The 21,897-nt window shown below is 51.6% G+C and overlaps 8 protein-coding genes across 8 annotated transcripts; 3 read left to right on the forward strand and 5 right to left on the reverse strand.

Annotated features, from left to right (window-relative positions):
• Positions 1-5,240: 5,240 nt before the first annotated feature.
• Positions 5,241-6,822, reverse strand: PtrM4_044200 (SPS1, Serine-threonine protein kinase; the record flags this gene model as incomplete). Its single annotated transcript, XM_066104516.1, has 3 exons — positions 5,241-6,158; positions 6,204-6,585; positions 6,797-6,822. 3 exons carry the CDS (start codon positions 6,820-6,822, stop codon positions 5,241-5,243), a joined length of 1,326 nt encoding a protein of 441 aa, XP_065959080.1.
• Positions 6,823-7,307: 485 nt separating this feature from the next.
• PtrM4_044210 (uncharacterized protein) lies at positions 7,308-8,049 on the forward strand (the record flags this gene model as incomplete). The annotated part of the gene is made up of 2 exons (XM_001937277.1): positions 7,308-7,734; positions 7,802-8,049. The coding sequence occupies 2 exons, from the start codon at positions 7,308-7,310 to the stop codon at positions 8,047-8,049; spliced, it is 675 nt and encodes a 224-aa protein (XP_001937312.1).
• Positions 8,050-8,292: 243 nt separating this feature from the next.
• On the reverse strand, positions 8,293-10,311 carry PtrM4_044220 (uncharacterized protein; the record flags this gene model as incomplete). Its single annotated transcript, XM_066104517.1, has 3 exons — positions 8,293-8,297; positions 8,371-9,758; positions 9,821-10,311. The coding sequence occupies 3 exons, from the start codon at positions 10,309-10,311 to the stop codon at positions 8,293-8,295; spliced, it is 1,884 nt and encodes a 627-aa protein (XP_065959081.1).
• A 1,755-nt stretch (positions 10,312-12,066) lies between these two features.
• On the forward strand, positions 12,067-13,880 carry PtrM4_044230 (ProP, Permease major facilitator superfamily; the record flags this gene model as incomplete). The annotated part of the gene is made up of 4 exons (XM_001937275.2): positions 12,067-12,257; positions 12,335-13,083; positions 13,137-13,599; positions 13,649-13,880. The coding sequence occupies 4 exons, from the start codon at positions 12,067-12,069 to the stop codon at positions 13,878-13,880; spliced, it is 1,635 nt and encodes a 544-aa protein (XP_001937310.1).
• A 310-nt stretch (positions 13,881-14,190) lies between these two features.
• On the reverse strand, positions 14,191-14,691 carry PtrM4_044240 (RPEL repeat protein; the record flags this gene model as incomplete). Its single annotated transcript, XM_001937274.2, has 2 exons — positions 14,191-14,467; positions 14,537-14,691. 2 exons carry the CDS (start codon positions 14,689-14,691, stop codon positions 14,191-14,193), a joined length of 432 nt encoding a protein of 143 aa, XP_001937309.1.
• Positions 14,692-15,451: 760 nt separating this feature from the next.
• PtrM4_044250 (uncharacterized protein) lies at positions 15,452-15,942 on the reverse strand (the record flags this gene model as incomplete). The annotated part of the gene is made up of 3 exons (XM_001937273.2): positions 15,452-15,601; positions 15,651-15,846; positions 15,893-15,942. The coding sequence occupies 3 exons, from the start codon at positions 15,940-15,942 to the stop codon at positions 15,452-15,454; spliced, it is 396 nt and encodes a 131-aa protein (XP_001937308.1).
• A 553-nt stretch (positions 15,943-16,495) lies between these two features.
• On the reverse strand, positions 16,496-17,534 carry PtrM4_044260 (Bacteriorhodopsin; the record flags this gene model as incomplete). Its single annotated transcript, XM_001937272.2, has 3 exons — positions 16,496-16,712; positions 16,763-17,253; positions 17,307-17,534. 3 exons carry the CDS (start codon positions 17,532-17,534, stop codon positions 16,496-16,498), a joined length of 936 nt encoding a protein of 311 aa, XP_001937307.1.
• A 2,164-nt stretch (positions 17,535-19,698) lies between these two features.
• PtrM4_044270 (divalent heavy-metal cations transporter) lies at positions 19,699-20,876 on the forward strand (the record flags this gene model as incomplete). Its single annotated transcript, XM_001937271.1, has 2 exons — positions 19,699-19,849; positions 19,900-20,876. The coding sequence occupies 2 exons, from the start codon at positions 19,699-19,701 to the stop codon at positions 20,874-20,876; spliced, it is 1,128 nt and encodes a 375-aa protein (XP_001937306.1).
• Between the last annotated feature and the right edge of the window lie 1,021 nt (positions 20,877-21,897).

Raw genomic sequence — 21,897 nt, forward strand, 5'->3', positions numbered from 1 at the left:
TCTGTGTCAACATGTCTCGACTCGCATTTAGTCGTGGTTGGACGTCAGCGGCGGGCGGCAGTAACCCGACGTTGATTTCCCACGCATTCTCCCAAGACGCACGTCACTTTGAACCTCGAGTCGACGCAACCCGCGCTAAGGCCCAAAGCAGCGCGCGCAACGGCTAAGCCACATGTGGACAAGTTTAGCGACGCAGCCATTTCATAGGTGGGTAGCCATGCCGCACTTGGTCGTATCTTGTCACCGGAGCGCGGCACATGTATCAACCGGCTGGTATTCAGACGGCCCCGTAAATTCCCATTAGTAAAATAAGGCGTGTGCACAAATCATTGGATTTCCTTTTCACAAGTACAGAATACTGTATGTAGGGTAGGGTAGGGAGAGTGAGATTGAGAGTGAGAAGGGGTAGCGTCACGCGGCATGTGCTTGGGGATGTGCGGCCAACGCAAAATGTGGAGTATACACCGTACAGTATTTACCGAATACCAATACCGTACCGTAGGCGCTCAGGGAGAGACAGAGAGGGGAAAAGAGCTGCAAGCACGCACCCGGGAAGACTAAAGATGCAATCGCGACGTGCTGGCGGAGTCGCCGGCCGTGTGCCTTGCGCTGGTTCGAACGCGTTTTGCTATCGTTTCTGCGGGCCCTGCTTCATGTGGGCAGTGAAGATCAGCCATCCATCCGACTTGCATCTATAAAAAGAGAAAGCACTGGACAAGGGCGCTCATGCGGAGGACCACCTTCCTAGTCAGTTGCATGTGCGGTAAGAATCTCGGCCAAGCCGCGACGATGACAAGTTGATGTTGATTTCTTGAGGGGGCTACCAAACTAATCTGTATCACCTCCCATCCGGCTGCACGCCATTGTGCATCTGCGCATGTTGCCCGGAATCGCTTGGTGCTGGCTTATGGACTTGGCTGTTGACGATTCCGTATGGTTAAGAGGTGCATGCATTGTTACACCATTTCGTCACGGACTTGAGCGCGCTGATGCGCAAGGCTGGACGTGGTAACATCTCATCTGAGCGGCTTTTCACACGCGGTTGTCGTGGTACTCATGACCCCAGTTTTGAGCTGGACGGCTGACAGCATATCGTATTGATCATCGCAACTGCGCCTTTCTTTTGGTCAACAAGTGTCGTAACCCAATCATGGCCAGAATGGATGATATCAAGTAGTGCGATCTTCACTCCTCAAACTCGTCTGTTGACACGGCAAAGGTGTCGAATACTAGCAGTCGTTGCAACGAACAAAGTGTATAGTATTTTGATTAGTAGTGAGCAAGAGCTGGATGGAGAGATCTCCATATGTACGGTTGCGAGCTAAGCGGGAAGCTTGGTCTAACTAGTGGTCCAAGCTTCCGGCCCGGAAAAACTCGCCGGGCTGGCTGTACGCGCATGTTCCGACATCGTCAAACTGCAGGAGTTGGTAAATACGCATACACTACTATATATGACTCGGGGATATTTGACTCTCATGATTTATCAACAAGTGTGGTGGTGGCGGCCACGCAATCCATGCCACCGGGTTAGGTTACCATGACGGTAAGCCATCCAATCTTCCCATGCTTACCAGGTTATCTCGTCAACCGCGGAGATATCTTCCGTCCACTACAGTACCACACCACACACCACACACCACACACCACAATCAGTGCAGCTGCAGTCTGCAATGGTAGCACAAACGGTTCGCTTGTTACCGCCGCATTGCTTGTTACACATGGCAATGGAGTAGGCGCGAAGGATCTACCGATAGTCAACTAGCAGCTGCGTATGTACCGATAGTAGTCGGTGTGACCACACAATCTGTGGGACGGCCTATAACGGATGGTCGTCTCCCACAATCAGGTTCCGGAGCTGCGGGAAGGCAGCGGATGCCATCGCCTCCAGGGCCTTATCGAGGCGCACACGCAGACGCAGCAACTGCAGCGCCGAGTAAAAACAAAAGGCCGGCACCTCCCCTTCCCCCAGACAAACCGCACATGCGCATGCACATGCACTCAGCCGGATCTCGTCCAAGCGATGGTGGTGTGGGAATACCAAACCTAGTCTGATCGGTGTGAAAGAGCCGACCCTGCATGATGTTTTTTTGCTTGCCATGAACGCTGCACACAAACCGGCTGGCTGGTTCGTGTTTCATGCACGCTATTCTCAATCCGTTTGCGTGGGCAAAAAAAGGGAAAGAAGAAAAATTAAACTTACCTTTTATCATGTACCGTGTTCGCTCGCGTGCGCACGCGCGGGGTTGCAAGTCCGGTGGCGGCAAGGGCAACTAACCGTTTACTTGTCCGTCTTGGGTACCGAAATGTCCGCCTTCATGTACCTAGGTATGGAACTCCGTAGTGTGCTTAAATATATGTATGTATGTATATACTTTGGGAATTTAACTTTGAGGTTGAGGTTGGTTTGCTCCGTGTTGGAAGCAGAAGATACGTCAACGAGCATGTTACTAACGTCTCCTTTCACCAAAGATCCAGTTCCCAGTTCCCTCTCTCTCTCTCTCTCTCTCTCTCTCTCTCTCTGCCTTCATGTTCCCTCGTCTTCCCCAATTCCTCCCACTCAAACTCCGCCAGCAACATCAGTCCATAACCCCCAGCCACCAAAATCCTTCCAAACGTAAAACTCACCCCCCACGCTTTTCTATCTAATCGTCCAACCTGCCCTTATCCATTATTACACCCACGCTGTTCCAACCCACCCCCCAATATCTCTTTGTCAATGCAAGCCAAAAAAATCTTGCTTTTGTAAGTGGTGGCCTTGAAACTTTCCACATTAGTCACAATGGAATTCCGCACATGCATATATGGACTGATTTTGTGCCGTTTGTACCGGTTATACATTACTTTTTTTGTTGTAAAGTGCATGTACACGTGCTGTGCGGAAGGCCTTCCAAATAAAGGCGGGCTATAGTAGGGACGGGGGGACCCGCTTTGATGGAGCTTTGGCTTGACATCGTTCATGCGACTGAGGTGGATTTGCCGTTGGTTCCGGTTGTTGGAGAGGGTAGATGGGGGTTGGGGTTAGTACATATTAATGATGTGGTTTCTGATGTCTTGCGCTCAATGTAGGAGAGAGATTCGGGTACAGTACCACTACACAGGTTAGCATGTGGTTATGGACTTGGCGTCTCTTTCCTTTCTCCGAGGACGTAGGAGCCACGTGCATTTTCCACGTGTCGGACCGCAATAGTATCGATGACGTGCTTGCTATACGAAAACGTCGTGTGGAAACAAGGTGGTAAGACAAACACGAGAGCATTACTCCTTGTGTCAATCTGACAACTGACATGACACTCTTGACATTTATGAAAACCTGCTTCGTCTTCCTCTTCTCAACGTTTGTAGTTGCAGAGAGATCTCTAAAAAAATGGTATATGTTGAGAATATCTGGGTTCAGTCCAGGTAGAAGGTGCTTGGGGGTCTGATGTGCTGGTGTGGCAGGCACTGCCCGGTGGGCAATGGCATCCACCACAACAGCCTGAGTAGCGAACATACAACATGATAGTAAAAACAATACGTTGCAGCCACCCCGCCTTGTCCCTCCTCCCACTCGGTTATCCATAGTAGTCATACTACTAAAGGGACCTTGTTCCAATAGTATAGATGTTTAAATACAGCCACCACAGCTAGGGTGTGGTACAACTAAACCGGACCTAAAACTTCTAGATCTGCGCCATGCAGTTACAATGGAACCAACAATAATCATGCAGTGGAGTCATGCTCGGCCGCCAGAGCTACGGCTGCCGACATGTGTGAACCCATCGCGTAACCAAAGCTACGAGTATACCGGAAATACCTACTCCCTCCATCAAGACGCAAATACGTGATATTCATATAACAAGCCTGTGTATGTGTGTGCTTTAATCAATCGTGTTACAGTCGCTGTTTTCATCAGCCTTCCAATACCCACATACTCAGTTGCTCATACAAAAGCGAGAGAGAGAGATACATAAAGTTCAAACTACACTTCTGATCTATGTGACTCTCATCCACCAACATTTCTTCATTGTGAGACTCCGTATTCCGGCACCGCATAGCTGCATACCCGCTCTGGTAAGCAAATATGACTATCATACTTTGAGACTGTAAAGAGCTATACGTATGGTACAGCGTCACTGACACGAGGAAGATTGTTTGTAGGTTTAGACGATCCGTGGGGGTTCAAAGCGTAAAATTGTGGTCTTAAAGACGACGTGAGTCGGTTGATTGGTTACACATTCATAGGCTGAATGGGAGTATTAAATCTCTCACATTTGCCTCTAGGTGTATTTTGATCTGGAAAAGCTAGAGGTGTGTGACTACTAAAGTCGCTTCTACACTGCAAGCCTTCTATGCTATGAAAAGATAGGGGTGAAGACTATCATTTCCCGTGGTGATATGCTCATGTGAAGTACAAAATACATACAAGGAAATGTCGTTTATACAGGGTAAAAGCGATCCAAGGGACGTGAAACGGCGAAGAGAATGATCTGTTAATAATGCCAGTTAAGGTCGAGAGTACTGGGACGTTGGTTGACGATACCAAGCATCATTCAGGTCAACAGAAGACGTTTCCGCTTGTCGATGATAGAATCGAATGGGAGGAACTGGTTCAGTGAGCGGAGTGGCATATCAGTCATACCGCTTTTTCCCCGGGGGCTCCGAATAGGGTATTCTTCCTAATTTGGTTATTAAATCGATATAGTCGACCAAGCATGCTATTATACCAAATGGCTTAATATAAAATCCCATTGATAAATTATGGAAATGGTCCAGGAACACACCTTTGACTTGGAATAAAGAGATAACTGTGCGCAACAGCCAAACAAAGTTCAAGAGTCAAGATCCTAGAATCTTGACATAAACTATCAAAGCTAGTTAAAGACCATGGTATTAGAGAATGTGCATTCGGATGGTTAACCGCTGGCTCCAGAAGCCTCATGTGCAAGCTCATATTTATCAAATGTCAGACCATTCCATACATATGTAACGCCTTCATGCACAAACGGGCGTTGAAATGCTTGATCCTCCGCTTTCTTCCAAGAATTGCCGTCATGCCAATAACGGATACCGCCATCCCAATATCCCGTCATGTTCCCGACCAAGTCCTCGGGCTGCATTGGAGCATAATGGGACCCATTCCAACCAAACATGTTGCCTTCGACAGAATATGGTTCTCGCGCATCTTGGTAATTGCTTGTATTAGGATCGATCATTAAGGGGAATGGAAACCCTTGATGTGTGTCACAATCTACGCTGGGCTTCTAGTACGCGTTTTGAGGAACTTGGTAGCCTCCCATCTGGGCTTGCTGTGCTTGGGCATGCGCTTGTGCCTGCATTTGAGCGACTTCCTGTTGACGCTGTGGTAGGTCGTTGAACCAGGGATGCAACAGAGCGTTTGCAGCGGAGATGCGCATCTCTGGACGGAGCTGAAGCATACTGTTGAGCAGGTTGAGACCGACCTGGTCGACTTGCGGTAGTATAAGGCGCAGATCCTGGGTATGGTAGACAGGAAAGTTATTCTTGTACTCTGGCAATTGAGATATGCCTGGCCAAGATCGCTCGGACGGTGTACCCATCAGCCTAAAGATTTTTTGTACTTGGTCCTCGTTTGTGGTTCCTGGAAAGAGGGGCCGGCCAGTGTACATCTCCGCCATGATGCAGCCTGCAGACCAAATGTCGATACTAGTATTATAGGTGCGACTGCCCAGCAATACATCCGGTGCACGATACCACAGTGTTACGACCTCATTTGAAAAGGTGTTGACGGGGATTCCGAAGGCGCGAGCAAGACCAAAATCGGCCAATTTCAGCTGACCGCGGTTGTTGATGAGAAGATTCTGAGGTTTGAGGTCACGGTGGAGGACGCGGGCCTCGTGGCAGAAGGCGATGCCCTTGAGCAGCTGATACATGAATGACTTGATTGTGGCAGGATCCAGAGCGCCCCGGTCACCCCGCGAGTCCATGTATCTCTTGAGATCCTTGTCCATGAATTCAAAGACTAGCATAAGCTTATTCTCGGTATGTATGACATCGTGCAGCAAGACGATGTTCTCGTGGCGTAGCTCCTTCATGAGCGAGATCTCACGGATGGCTGTCGAGGGCGTGCCTTCTTCGGAATCAAGGTGTATTTCCTTGAGGGCTACCAGCTCGCCCGTTTGGCGGTTACGGCCCTTGAAGACCTACAAGAGTTAGTATTTTTTCGCATAATACTTCATCGTGCTTACAGTAGCATATGTTCCCTCTCCAAGCTTCTCCAGCTGCTGGAAGGAACTGGGGTGTCTGCGGTTGTCCATGGTGGGCACAATGGGCACAGTATGGCCGTCTCCGAGGTTGCGGACGCTGATGGATGAGTCTGTGCGCTGGGGAGCGACAAGTGTGCCTGCGTGTACTGGCTTGAGGCTGCCCGGGGGGCGCTCGTGAAGTGAATTTGGGGTCCCAGAGTATGGCCGAGGCGGTTGTGAGTTGGCTGGCGATGCGGAGAGGGGAATTTGAGCGAACGCTGTCGGGGGGCTGGGGCTGATGACGCCGTTTTGGTGATGCGCGATGTGTTGAGCAGAGTGAGGGAGGTCTGATAACTTAACAAGTATCTTGTAGCGATAAGCAGCGCTGGTTATGGGTCAGAGACGGCGCTTGTGAGTCTTGAGGTTGCACGATTGGAATGCGACTGGTTTCGGTGGGGCAGTGTCGTAGCGCCTGACTCCGCGCTACGGGCCCTCCTGCTGACCTCTCATCCTCTTTTCTTGCCTTCTCTGCAAACGACCCGGCAGGCAAACGAGGAACATAGTCTCTATTATTGGAAACAAGCATGTCCGTTTACGTGACTGAGTTCCAGTGTTTAGCCATGCTAGTGGCTAGTGTTACAGCGTCGGGGCCTTGGCTTGGCAATAGACAACACCATGGTATGGTACAGGACCCTGAACGAGCATGTAACAGTAATCATTACATGAGATCAACCAGACAGATCGTGTACTACTAATTAGTATACCGAGAATGCGCGGGCCCTTCTAGCTATAGACGTTATCCAAAAACTACCCCACACCCTGCATCTTACACTCTTACGGTCTTACGCGATTCTGAAGTCTGTGGCGTTAGCAAACTCGTTCCTTCCTGTAGTGAAACCAAGTGTTTACTCTTCGACCTGTTACATTCTTATTCTGCTTCATCTTTACTTCACCCGCGTCACACACCCCGCGAAACCTCGCGCTTACATCCCACAACACTTCGCTAAATATTTTTTGTATACGTTTAATCAACGCCGCAAATCTCCTTGGAGACATTCTAGTTGGATTACTAGACCTCGAAGCCTCGATTAGTGCACACTCTCCACAATGCAGTCCCGCCCAACCAACCCCCCATCGTCTCGTTCGCGCTTCCTACTGATGGATGAACTTGCTCCCCTTCAAGCCAGCGACTCTGCTCATTTCAGATCCGAGGGCCGGTCTCACATCTCAGATACAGATAGTGCTTATGGGAGTCGGGAGACCAGTCCGATTATCAGCCGAGCTCTTGAACTGCCCATCGACAACAATTCCCCCAAGATTGAAGAATCTTCTCTTGCTCCTAGTCACGCCCGGCAACATACCTGGAACTCATGTTTCAAACCCAAGGTTCGTATCAACTCCACCCACGACGAACCATACAAGGAGGACCTTCGCGATAGCGAGCCGCTAGAGAGTGATATTAGAAAACTGCCATTCTACGGGGTCATAGGACACGGTCGATCATGTGCCTCTATGCCGGCGATGGCCACATCAGGTACGTCAACTTCCAAATGTAGAAGGGTAGAATGCATTAGAAAGCTTCACTTACTGATATATAGTAGCGTGCGTGCATGAACGGGTATCTTCCGACGCCAAACCCCTTCCGACCAATACAACCCTTTCGTCCACTGGCAACGGCCCAATATACCGATGGCAGCCTCAGAGAAAGAGAGAATCGCCTTTGTTCTGGTTCCAAGATGTCACCCATATCTGGCAACTGCCTGGGCGTGGCTGGAGAAGTAGCAGGGAAGCGGAGCTGGATAACTCGAACAAGATTGGTAGTACGAGCTTAGAGGATGAGGATAAGTAGGATGAGCAGGAGGCCGAACGTCCTTGGGATTGGGAAACCGGTTTCTGTATATGAGGAGATGTGTTTCTGAAAGAACCGGATTACGACTGGTAGAGTAGTCTAGCTCTTGCACCACATTAGACGAGAAAGTGGTTGGAGCACTCAGCTCCTCAGAGTCTCAGCCATCAATACTAAAGTATTGAGCCAGTGGTATCGACACATGTCTAGCCATATTCATCTGTCCATCACCTCACTATCCATCAATCATACTACTAACCCACCCAGGCACACTCGGCCTCTTCTCCCATCCCTCCTTCCAACTCTCCCTCCAGCCCTCCTTACTAGCCGGCACGGCAAACACCGCAGTAACAAACCACGTCGTCTCGCCCTCCTTAATATCCTTCTGCACAATCGGCAACACAGTCCTACTCTCGACCAAATTACTATTCGCATCAGACAGAATAACACTGCCCTGGCGCTCCTTTTGGTACACATCCACGATGCCCACTGCTCCCGTACGCGGCGACGCCGCAAACGCAGATACAGAATCCGACTTTCCACCTTCAGGAATCGAGGTATCGAGCACACGAAGTGTACCATTCCACTCAGTCAGTAATCTCCCATCCGACTCCCTCGCCCCGTAAACCGCCCACGCACCCTCTGCACTCTTGAGATCCCTCCCGCTCGTCACACGGTGAACACGCAAATGCCAATTCGGCGTCTCCTCATGTGGCGGAACCAAGTACGTTGTAACTTCAACATCAGCCCAGGGTTTCATACTCGACACCAGAACCGGCACGCCATCGCGAGTTTCAATCTGACTGTCGCCGTTGAGCGCACGTCGCATTTTCCAGAGCTCGCCGCCGTCGTCGGAGAAGGCGAGTTGAGACTCTGGGACGAATTGCTCGAGTTCCTGGTAACCCGTGGAGACGGAGTATGCGAAAGCGGCGCTGTAGGCGAATTTTCCGTATTTGGCGTTGCTGTTCTTGATGGCGTAGTGGCAGGATTGGCCGCTGGAGAGGAGGAAGGTGTGACCGCCTGATAGGCAGACGATTTGGCGGGGGTGCGGTAAGGGGCGGACGACGCGGGTGTTGGCGAAGGGATGAGGTTCTTCTTTTGCGGACCAGAAAGGGTGGGTTTCAGGGACAGCGAGACAGGCAAAGGCGAGCATGCACCAGTAGGGGGATTGGGGCGAGTTGTAGTTCTCGGCGAGGTAGTAGTTTGGGTATGAGTACCCGACTGTGAGCATGCCGTTGGATTGGAAGATGTCGTGTTGGGTTGTCCACCAGCGTAGGTTGCGTAGCCAGATTCCTTTGACTACGCCCCAGGTGAGGGGTGCAGGGAGTTCTAGGTCGGCGTAAGCGACGGCGCCCCAGAAGGCTACCATTGCCCAGCGATACGTCAGTGAGCGGCCAAAGGTGATGGCTCGGCCTTCGGGGTCGAAGTAGTGTACAAAGTCGAGGGCGTACATGCGTGCCCGCTTCTTGTACTCCTCTGCTTGCTCCGGGTCGATGTCTGCAGCAAGTTTCGAATACAGGAGTTGCAGGTACTGAATAGCAAAGGAACCAGAGTAGTAGTCCATTTGGCGGTACGTATCAGGACCATCGTTTGACCAGCCATCACCGCGGTAATAAGTATTGAGCTGTTTGATATCTTTTTCAAGCTGTTCTTTTGACCATTTCGCCCCATTTCTCTGCAGACCAAGGTTGGCAAAGACACGGAACCAAAGCCTTGTAAAACATCAGTAAACAACCAAGCAGCACAACATCATGAAGGAAAGGAATCAACATACCAATTTGTATCCGGCATCTTCTTATCATTCATACTCCCCAACCAAGTCTCCACATTCTTTTTCTGCCGCTCAGTCAACGGCTCCCAAAACGCCTCATTCGCAACCGCCAACGTAAACCCAATCGGACACGTCTCCACCATCCTCTGATCCGTATCCTCCATATACCCCCAAAACTCCGGGCTTTCGGGATCCGTCCCAGAAATCAGTCCTTGGACAAACTTGTCCGTGGAAGCATATGTGCTACCGCCCGCCAGCAGCGGCGCAAGACCCCATAGCGGGCGAGCAAAGCCCTCGACCTGAGCGCCCGTTTCGTCAAATCGCGTGCCCGTGCTGCCTACCTTGATCAAAGCGTTTTGCTGGGAGAAACCAGGGAGAAGGGGGTCGAGTAGTGAGGCTACGGCTGCGACGGCATCGTCGCGGGTTTTGAAGGGATTAGTGGAGAAGGGGTGGAGGGGGAATGCCCGATTGGTGTTTGCTGTTGTGGCTGTCATTTTCTGCTTGCTAAACTAAAGCAGCCGTTTAATCGGGTGGCTGAAAAATCGTAAATGCTCGGAAACTCTGTTTCGATGGTTCTGATATGTTGGGCGATGAGGTGTAAGCAATGCCCAGGAGCCTAGAAGGATTCCAAGACGGGAGAACGGGCAGGAGCGAACGAATCGAGTGCGGGGACGTGGAAGCAATGCTTAATCTCTCTCGGTATGAATTATACCGTAAACCCGTACTGACAACGTCGAACTCAGTCCTGGTGCTGGTACAGTCCTTATGCCAGATCGCAACTGATGAACAACAAACCAGAAATGTAGTAGTATCGGATTACCACCTCGGGAAATAATTGTCCCAACATTCCCACGACCCAACTACTACCTTTCTCTGTTCATCCTGCATGCTCTGCATTCTGCCTGAAAACCGTACCCGATCTAATGTCAACGTATGTACGAACCCTACGTCTCCTAAAAGAACGTCCGATAACCTACTTCCATCCGACCGACTATGCTCAATTCCCACAATAAAACACGTCTAACCCATCACACGTGCACGCGTGGAGGGGATCGCGGGGCAAGTCAATCAACACACTGCACCTGCACCCAAACGTCTAATACGCGGATAAATTGCTCACCAGAGAACAACCGTAGCGCCACTTTGGGTATGCGGGGAATCCAGTCCAATCCCAACCCCACCTCACCCCAGACAGAAAAGTTAACTAGTGAGTCCTGCAGTCAGCGAGCCCAGCCAGCGCGGCTAGCAAAGAAAAGAAGCTTACCCCAGCCCAGCCCAGCCCGTCTTATGTATGCCCACATGGAAGCGCGGCAACACAGACACAAACAAACGCCGACACTTGTCGAGACGCGGGAACACGCTACTCTTGGCACCATCTTGGCGAACATGGCCTTTTCCAGCCTGCCACCCACGCCATTGGACGGAAAAAGTAGCTTGGTAGCGGAAGGGAATCTTGGCACCAAAATGGCTTCTTTTCCAAGACGGCGTTTCTATCACGATCCATGTCCGTCAATCTGAGAGTTGGATTTGCGCCATTGGCTTTGTTAAGCTTTGTGATGTTATAATAGTCTTACCTACTTTTTCTCCTGAGCGACTACTGTGGGTCTGGGGAAGGGCGTTGGTGGGTTGGTGGATGTGTGGAACCGGTATGTGGAGGGTGTGGGTTCCAAAAGTCTGGGGGTTTGTCTGGGGTGAGCTACACTAACTACCAACCTAGTCTGGGGTTGGGCGAAAAAAAAGAGGAGGATTTAGTTTAGAATCCCTCGGGCTTGGCTTTGGGAACGTACCTATTCGGGCTAGGTAGTGTAGATGATTAGGATGGCGTTGCGCATGGGCCGCCGGCGCAGCTGTGATGCTGGAGGGGACGGGTTTATATAGATTGCGGTCTTGGGTTCTTAATTCGTGTTTGAATTTGTTCCCTTCCATCCTCGCAGCTGGTGTTTTTCTTATACCGGCTTTTTCTTGGTTTGGGATATAGAGAGTTTACGAGGAGAGTGAGTAAGCGTTGTTTTACATCTCCAACGGATCTACCACTCCGTTCTTCTTTCTGTTCGTCTTCATCTTATCGGGACGGGCCACAGCACGGTACTTACTCGGACCCATCGTACATATGCCAAGCAGTTCACTGACAACGATATAGATCGATTTCATTGCAGATCAAGGGACTGGCCGACAGGGTACGATTCTATAGATATATGCCATCTCCCCTCGGCCTCAATTGAGTTGAACCATCGACTCCATCGCCAATCATGTCGTCCCCATCAGCCGGCGCGCGGTTCATCCGCATGATAGTAAAAAACGACTCAATCAAATCCGACCCCCATGAGATCTACGGTTGGCGCGCCTTCGCCATGGCAGGCTCCGCCTGCTTCGGCGGCATGTTATTCGGCTTCGACATTGGAACCATTGGCGGAGTGTTGGAACTGCCAGAGTTTCAAAAGTACGTTTTTCCATTCCCTTCTTCGATTCTATACAATTGGAGACGTAGACATCAAACTCACACACCCTGCTTCACAGAAAATACTCAATAGACACCCTCGACAAGGTCGGCAAAGCAAACCTAAACGCAAACATCGCTTCCACCCTCCAAGCCGGCTGCTTCATCGGCTGCTTCCTCGCCTCCTGGGCATCCGACCGCTGGGGTCGTAAAGTCGCCCTCCAACTGTCCGGCCTCATAACAATCGTGGGCTGTATAATCCAAGCCGTTGCCATGGGCGCCCTCGAAGCAATGTACATTGGCCGATTCGTAGCCGGCGTCGGCGTCGGCGGCGCCTCAATGGTCGTCCCACTTTACATTTCTGAAAACAGCCCCCGCGGTATCCGTGGTGGCTTGACGGGCCTGTACCAATTGTTCATTGCAACGGGTACGTGTCTGGCGTTCTGGGTGAATTACGGGTCTCTGTTGCATTTGTCCGGTGGCGCGCAGGTGTACATTGTGCCGTTGGCTATGCAGGCGTTGCCGGCTGTGCTGCTGGTGGGTTGCATGGCGTTGAATAAAGAGTCACCGCGGTTTTTGGCCAAGCAGGATAAGTGGGAGGAGGCAACGAGTGTGCTGGCGAGGATACGCAATTTGCCAATCAGTCATTCGTATGTGCAGGATGAGATCAAGGATATTGCGGATCAGCTCGAGCATGAGAGGATGCTTGTGGCGGGGGCTACGATTAAGGATTTGCTAAAGGAGATGTTTACGATTCCGGGGAATAGGAAGAGGGCGCTGATTTCGATTGCGTTGATGATCTGTCAGCAGATGACGGGCACGAATGCTAGTAAGTTTCTTGTCGAGGTATACAAACTTAGGGTTGGGACTGACGTCGAAAAGTCAACTACTACGCCCCTCAGATCTTCGCGGCACTCGGACTAAAGGGAAACACTAACAAACTCTTCGCAACTGGCATCTACGGTATCGTTAAAATGACTGGTTGCCTCGCCTTTCTCATCTTCGCTGCCGACTCGCTTGGTCGTCGTCGCTCACTGCTCTGGACATCCATCGCCCAGGCACTCGCCATGTTCTACATTGGCATCTACATGCGTGTTGACCCGCCCGTCGAGGGCCAGCCCGTACCCCCAGCAGGCTACTTCGCCCTCGTGTGTGTCTTCCTCTTCGCCTGCTTCTTCCAGTTTGGATGGGGTCCCGTATGCTGGATCTACGTGTCTGAGATTCCAGCGGCGAGGCTGAGATCGCTGAATGTTGCCATTGCCGCAGCGGTGCAGTGGTTGTTCAACTTTGTGGTGGCGAGGGCAACGCCTAATATGATGGCTACCATGGGCAAGGGCGGTTACGGGTATGTTTTTCCGATACCAGAGATGACTTTGTTTGCTAACTCTTAACAGTACTTTCCTAACCTATGGCTCTTTCTGTGCTTCCATGTTTATCTTTGTTTGGTTCTTCATTCCTGAGACCAAGGGCTTGTCTCTTGAGAGGATGGACGACCTTTTCGGTGTCACCGAGATGGTCAAAAATATGGAGGCTGATGGCGAGCGCAACGTCCACGGCCAAGTGACGGAGCTGGATGCGGATGGCAAGCAGGCCAACGTTGTGCATCAGGAGAAGGTCGCCCACTAAGCGACCTCATGAGAGTTTTGTTGTTTAACATTAGTATGGCTTTGTGATCAAGCTAAACCGTCGTGCCACTATTGCACATATACATCATGCTTTGCCATATACTTTGCAGTGTCATGTAGGAAAGCATCAAGACGACCAGCACAGACTTGCAAGACAATGTGTATTTGTGTGCTCATTTCAACGTTAGCCATACATACAGAATGAAGCTCTACTCCATTTCCCAATTGTTACAAGGAGATCCGTCAAACGCCATATGCTTATTTTGAACCGAGATTCCTCAGACTGCCACCCTCTAGTGCACAGCACATGCTTAGTCGGCCTTTACGGGATTCTCATCCGCATCCAAGATGCCCTTCTTGACCAGCTCCTCCGGACTCGGCCTATGCTGCAGACCCTTCTCCAAGCTGTCGGCCCTCATGTGCATATCGAGCTCCTTCTGGTGACCCTGCAGCGCGGGCGCGGCCGTCGACTTTGGAAGAATGTTTCGGTCGACGAGCTCGGCACGCTCGGGACGGGCATTGAGGCCCTTTTTGAGGTTGTCGGTTGCGCGTTGGCGCTCCAGTTCGAGGGCTTTGGCTTGGAGAGCTCTGTAAGGCAAGGTCCGGGGTTAGCTGCGGGCTACACTAGCTTCTGGGGCACAAGTGGGGAAAACATACGGGGCTGTGGTAGTGTCGAGCAGAATGTGTCGGTTTTTGAGATCCTGCGGCTCCGGGCGGTGCTGCAAATGCTTCTCCAGACTGTTGCGGCGGTCAAGAGAGCGCACGGGCGAGATGGGCGTCTCGTCGACAATGACAGTGTTCTCGTCGGCCATGGTGAATGTCTTGTTGGTCGTGTTTGGTGGGTTGTGTAGTGTGATGGCGGATGTTTTTTTTCAATCAAGGGCGCAGCTTCCTCGGTACTTAAGGGCAGCTTCAAGGTGAGATGAGACGAGAGAGGAGAGCTTGCTTGATTGCTTTGTTGCGAACTGTCTTGGTTGCGGGGCAGCTGCCTGCGCTGATCCCTGCATATCATGGCAACAGCTAACGCCAGCCCCAACCAGGGCGCGTCGTCACCTCACGTCGATCGAGCAACCGACACCCAACACCCATCATCAGGCCGCCGTGTGATCTCGTGTTTCTCACCCGTCGTCACGATGTCTGCTCCGCCTGGGCGACGCTTGCATCACGCCATGTCGTTCGCTCATTCACACGTCCATGCGCGACATCATCGGAGCCGACATGCATAACATTGCATTGGCACGTGCAAGCTTACCTCAGTTTCATGCCTCACCTCGAACCAAGGGCTGGAGGAGATTACACGCCTCTTCACTGTTTCCACTAAATTGGCTAATAAAAGGTACGGTGCAACTCATAGGCTACACGGTATTTGCAGTCGGAGATTTTGTAGCACTGGGCTAGGTACCACCGACAGCAAACAGTGACAGCAGCACCGCAGCACTGCTGAACTGCTACACTGTTGAACTTGGCGTGGAATACAAAAGACTGTAGAGTGCTTTTCTATGTATATACATGTTCAATTTATTGTCCTCCTATGTACAAACAGGTTCAGTTCATCCCTCCCATGGTCATCACCTAAAGACCTTCACCACCCTCGCCACCGAGCTCCGACTTGTCATCTTCATCGTCATCTTCATCGCAAGGTCCAGTCGGTGTTGGTGTCGGCGAACAAGACGTCACAGTCTTGGTTGTAGTACCAGGGACGTTGGTAATAGCTCGGCACGGCTGTGTCCTATTAGTTTCTTCTTCTCAACCCTCTTGGTACAAGACTTACTAGTCCAAGCCCGAGCCCTTGCGTCACAAGTGCGCATCCGTGACAGTCCGTATACGAGGTTGCTGTAGTCGTTGCCTGAAGGAACGTGCAGTCGACGTTGACCGACGGGATCTCGTAGACGGTAAGGGTGCAATTGGGACCTGAAGTAGGTGCAGACGGTGGAGGAGTGTAGACAACTCGATCAAGTGCGTGAACTCTGCAACTTTGTCAGCAAGATCTACGGCATTGGCGGTGAGATTTACCCTTGTGCCAAGAGCGTTGCGAGCACAAGGTTGATGAATGTAGAAGACATGATTGATTTGTTGGATTGTTGAACAATGAGTTACAATTATTTCAGATGCGATACAAAAGACTGATGAATTGAAGGGAGATGCATCGTGAAGACCTACCAACGTTGCTGCTATATATATACCAAAGGCAAGGGAGAAGGAAACAATCTTCACTGCTTACGTCCGTATAAACGGCCGTGTTGGAACGGGAGGAATGTGAATAACTGGACGGAAATACTAGGTCACGGTCCGGCGAATACGAGGAGTGGGATGGAGACATTAACCACGGGCCGATCAGTGCGCTTTGATGGGAATTGTTTGAGATCAATACATTAACTACGGGCCGACCACATCGAGTGCCGTCCAATCTCATAACTATTCACAGTCCTCCAACTCCATTCATGAAAAACTAATCATAACGCTGTCAAGAAAGACAGTACGAAATAGATGCATGCCCAGTTGTGCTTTTTCCTTCGTGATCAATAGTTCAGGTCCCTAGTACGTAGGGCGAACCATGGTTACCAATGCAGTCTCTAACCGAGTTGCGGGACGATCATGTCATGTGATGACGATGCTTTACGCGCCGTCGTCCTCACCAATGCGGATAGCACCCTCGCGGCTAAGGCCGTTGGCCCAGAAGCCGTTAAGCTCAACATCGCTCTCGCGGAGGTTGGCGTGGGCAACAAGGAGCCAGGCACCGAAACCAGCCTTGGCGAGCACATCGAGGATGGCGTAGGCAATGATCTCAGAGTCAACGCTGACCTTGCGAGCACCGTCGGCAATACCCCAGACACTGACAAAGGTTAGTATGTGTGGCTGATGGAGTGTACATGTCAAACTTACATGGGGTAGGCAGTCCAGAGAATGAGGGTGTAGGCAGCAATCGAGGTGAAGAGAGTGCGGAGCTTGTCACCCTTGGCCCTGGCGTTGGCACCACCGTTGATACCAAGGTGCCAGAAGACAAAGAGGAAGGCAATGCAAGAGAACGTGTACCAGCCCCACTTCTGAGGAGTCTCCTCAGAGCCAAAGCCAGCAAAGAGACCAGTAAGCACCATGATGATATCAGCAATGATCATCATGATCATGTGTCCACCAGACATGCCAGCAAGGAGACCGAGATCGAGGAGCAGGAGAGGGGTGGTGATGCTCCAGTCGACGTAACGGGCCCAGTAGATCTCACGGTAGGTGGTGGTGAAGGTGTCGGGAACGTGGTCGTGCTGCTCGCGCTCGACGATCTTGTTCAGGGCAACACCGTGACCGGTGGCCATGGCGAAGTAGGAGAGAGCGGCAGTAAGGGTGATGACGGTGGTGATGACATGGTAGAGACGCTTGTTCTATGACGTGTTAGACCATTGACAGCCCCAGGCAGCTGCAGGTGTTTACATACCAAGGGGACCCTCCATGACATGACGGTGAAACCGGCAGACGCGACCAACATGATCACGAAGACAACCCATAGGGTCTTGGTGCCCGAGTCGCTGGCAACCTCATAGATGGGCTTGTTGCCAGGCACAACCGAGGGGATGGGGGACACGGGGGAGTGCGAGGGAGAGGCGGTTGGCAGTGGGAACATGTCCGACTTCCTCAAGACGTCCTCAAACTGGTCGACGATCATGATTGCGGGTTTGGTGTTGTGGTGGAGCTTTGGGGACCTTGGCAGCAAAACTATGTGCTGAAGGAGAAGCTGATGGGATTGACAATGGAATGGAGAGTTGAGTGAGACGAGGCGGAGTTATAAAGAGGAGAAGCTAGGCAGCTATGCGGTCACCTGTTGGAGCTGCGGCAGGAGCTATACGGAAGGGGAATCGAGACGTCATAGCCCCTCACGACGGCGCGCCATGATTGGCTCCCGCTCGTGCCGCGAGTGTGAGCAGGGATGTGCGAACTCAGCGAACTTCAGCTGGGGCCTCTGGATTGGCAGCTCGTCCAAGTACCGCAGTACCGCTGGTACGGCTTGCAGCTTGGAGCCTGTCAATGCCTTCAATCTGTTGCACAATTGCGCTGGTCGAGACATTGAACGCGTGGCGCCACGGTGCGGAGAGGACTGAAGCTGCTGGTACATCGGGCGCCTTCATCGCGCTTTGGTCGCCGCCAAGCCAGCAGGCATGTACCCCACAACATGGACAACCCATCGGTTGTGAGGGCGTGCACTGCAGCGACTTCAGCAAACCGGTTTCATCCTCCGTCGATGGCTGGAAGCTTTCCGATCCAGTCTGTCCTCAGCCCACTGATGGCCGTCTCAGTATTGCATTTGAGCTTGCGATCGCCTCGATTCATCCTCTGGCGTCTGGCAAGTCCCATGGCCGGCTGACCGTATTGCAAAGTACCCCAACTCCATGTCGCACCTTGCTGCTTGGTAGCCGCCCCATAACTTAATACCGCCGTCTGCCCTGTACATAGCTGCTTTCCCCTCACGGTGGTGTGATGTGACCTACACCCTACAGGACATCCTCAACCCTCAAGCTGCCGTAGAGCCGAGCACGGTCCGATGTGCATGGACGATAGTATACAAACAGCCTAGCAAGCAGATCAGCTACCCCAGTGAGCTGTATCGTGACATGTATCGACAACTATCATGGCCGACAGCGCTGCCAGTTTGGTCCACCAGTTTGCCCACGGCCAGCTCCCGCAACCCAATTCAACCTTGGAACCCAGCCGGCACGACATGCCATTCCACTGCTCAACAAATTGCACCTCGCCCGTCACTGCACATGTGCAGCGCGTATTCTACCGGCCTCCAAGAATCCGACAGCTTCCGGAAAAAGGCAGAAAAGAAGCAAGTCGTTTCGGCCTCGCGCGGGGTTGCGACGATAGATCTGCTCTCTCTCCTCGGCTTCATCTCACCCCCCATTGATTGCCAATCCTGGGCGTAACTTTCCACCCGCCGTGTACATCCGAACCACCTACCCTCGTTGTTCCTCCAGGAAGCCGCGGAGACTTTTGTACGGATACGGATAGGCTGCACTTGCTGTTTTCGTTACGCTGCGTTGCCCTGCACGTCGTCGCGCCCGTGTCCACGCGCCTATTGTTCGGCGGAAGCCCCCAAAATGGTCGCTGACATTCGGCGGAGGCGCAAACTCTTCATCTTCATTTCTCAACTTCTGCACTACAAGTGGGCCTCTTCAAGTCTCTAATAGTCGACCAAATTGTCGCTAGCTTCTTTGGCGCTGACTAAGTCTGCCGCTGCCGACTACCGACTCGCCGCCGACTCGCTCGCGACTTGCCGATGGGGGCCGGGGGCTGTGCTTGCGGCTTCTGTGTATGCCATTGTTACACATGCTATGGTGCCATACATACCACAACACCATGAGTTTGCTCAAACCCTACGCTATTTTTCTATCCGACTTCCACCCTTCGCACTTATCTCGCCCTCGACAGCCGCACCCCACGCTACTAGCTGACTGTATCCGTGGGTGAGTGGAAAATCGTGCTTAGCGCTCCATCATGGTACTCCATATTGGGCCTATCCCATACCCCCTCTGCCTTCAATTTGCGCCTCACAGCCGCAAAACCTGTACAAGCCTCACCAAGCAGTCGCCGACTCGCCATCACGGTGCTTGGCCATCCTTGAAGATCCCTATATAGTGCTCCTGTTCACCCAAGGTTGTAGAAGACCACCCTAGCTTGTACCAAGCCTTCACAAGCCTTTGTCTTTCAAAAACCCCACTCGACTCTGCATAGCTACCAAACGCTCGGGACATACCAAGCAATACTCAGCACTTGGGAGTGGCAGAGAGCTTTCCTTTTTCGCTCGACTATTCGCCTACTCATCAACCAAGATGGCTACAGCTCTCGAGGTCGCACGTCTTGTGCTTCGCCAGAGTGAAGAGGTGGAAGAGCCCGTCGCATGCTCCGGCAGTAACGACTACGATGGTCGCATGGGAGTCCGCATCTCATCCATCTTTGTCATATTGGTGGCATCTACTTTTGGTAAGTAACACAGTACACTGCTTTGGTCATCAGGCACTGACAACGCACAGGTGCTGTATTCCCCGTCTTCGCAAAGCGTAGGCGCCACAAGCTCGTCCCCAACTGGGTCTTTTTTGCCGCAAAGTATTTCGGATCCGGTGTCATCATCACAACAGCCTTCATCCATCTTCTTGCTCCGGCAAACGAGGCACTGGGTGACGAATGTCTGACCGGTGTCATCACCAAGTACCCATGGCCCGAGGGTATCGCCCTGATGACCATCTTCCTCATGTTCTTCCTTGAGCTCATGACCATGCGCTACGCCAAGTTCGGTGACGGTGACGATCACTCTCACGACGCTAGCCACTCTCATACCGCGCCTGTAGCCAAGACCGACAGCAACAGCCTCGACGGAATTAAGGGAGAGGACCCCGAAACCGGCGCCCGAAACAACCCCAACATGCGTGGCGAAGACCATCTCGGCCACGAGCGTGATCACACTGCTATGGGTGATGACAAGTCCGCCGCAAAGCCTCACATTTCCGCACCAGCTGAGTATGCTGCCCAGCTTACCGCCGTCTTCATCCTCGAGTTTGGTGTCATATTCCACTCCATCTTCATCGGTCTGACACTCGCCGTGGCCGGAGAAGAGTTCATCACCCTCTACATTGTCCTAGTCTTCCACCAAATGTTCGAGGGTCTCGGACTCGGAGCCCGTCTCGCCATGGTGCCCTGGCCCAAATCCAAGCGTTGGACACCCTACCTGTTGGGTCTGGGCTACGGACTCTCCACACCCATTGCCATTGCCATCGGTCTAGGTGCTCGCCAGTCTTTTGCCCCGGGTTCGCGTACTACGCTTCTCTCCAACGGCATCTTCGACTCCATCAGTGCTGGTATCCTCATTTACACTGGTCTGGTCGAGCTCATGGCCCATGAGTTCATGTTCAGCCCTTACATGCAAAACGGACCTGTTAGCAGGACGCTCAAGGCCTTCGGTCTCATGGTCCTGGGTGCTGGCTTGATGGCTCTCCTTGGTTACTGGGCTTAGAACCTAATTTGATTCTGCGCTCCTTTTTCTTCACATGCATATTATGATTGATGTGTTTTTGCGGGTTTCGTGTACAATATCACAAGAGTCAGCCTTTTCCTTTTCTACCTCATCCCTTTGATGGGGTATATCCACACACATGACGATTGATTGATTGCAACCAAGGTCTCAGTACTTGCTCGGATTAGACGGATTATGGGTCCATGAGGGGAGGATTTTTCTTTTTCTTTAATGATAACTTAGAATGCATTGTCAGGGAGGGGATTTCACAACTATGGGCAGGATAGCTGCACTTTCTGTATAAAACCGATTGGAAGTGTGCATGCTTGCTATTCGCATTTGCGAGGGTATTCTCACGTGCAACTGATCGCATAAAGAGTCCATGTTTTTTCTAATGTTGAAAATAGTTCTTACGTAACTACTGTCGTCACGTGCGGTTTGTTCTCACGTGCAGCATATCCTCACGTGAAAGATGTCATCACGTGCGAGCCGACCTCACGTGAACACATGCATGCAGATGTAGCCCCACTTGCAGATTCAATGTTGTCACATGAACACTATCCCCACGTGAACACTACGTGTACATGTATCCTCACGTGCAACTCATCCATTTTCAAACACGTATACATGCATGCATGACTAATATACGTATACGTTTCAGATTAATCATCTACATACATGCGTACATACACATACATATCTATCTGTGTATTGGGCCTATTCTTCCAAAGCCAAGCAAGGATTCAAATTTGTGGGACGAGAGATTGGATAGATGGATGGATGGGGGATGGGATATGGGATATGGGGTATCATAAAACTAGCAACACGTGTAACAAGCCCCTCTCTCTCTTCAACGGCGGGCCATCTGATCTGATTTTTCCTCTCCATTCCTTTCCTTTCCTTCCCTCATATTGATTGATGATGATGGGGACACGACGACTGCGAAAAGGAAAAAAGAGAGAAAGAAAGAAACCATAAACAGCCGTCCCTATGTCCAAGATGCAGCACACACGACACGACA

Source organism: Pyrenophora tritici-repentis, chromosome 10 (assembly GCF_003171515.1).
Source record: "Pyrenophora tritici-repentis strain M4 chromosome 10, whole genome shotgun sequence".
Lineage (NCBI taxonomy): Eukaryota > Fungi > Ascomycota > Dothideomycetes > Pleosporales > Pleosporaceae > Pyrenophora > Pyrenophora tritici-repentis.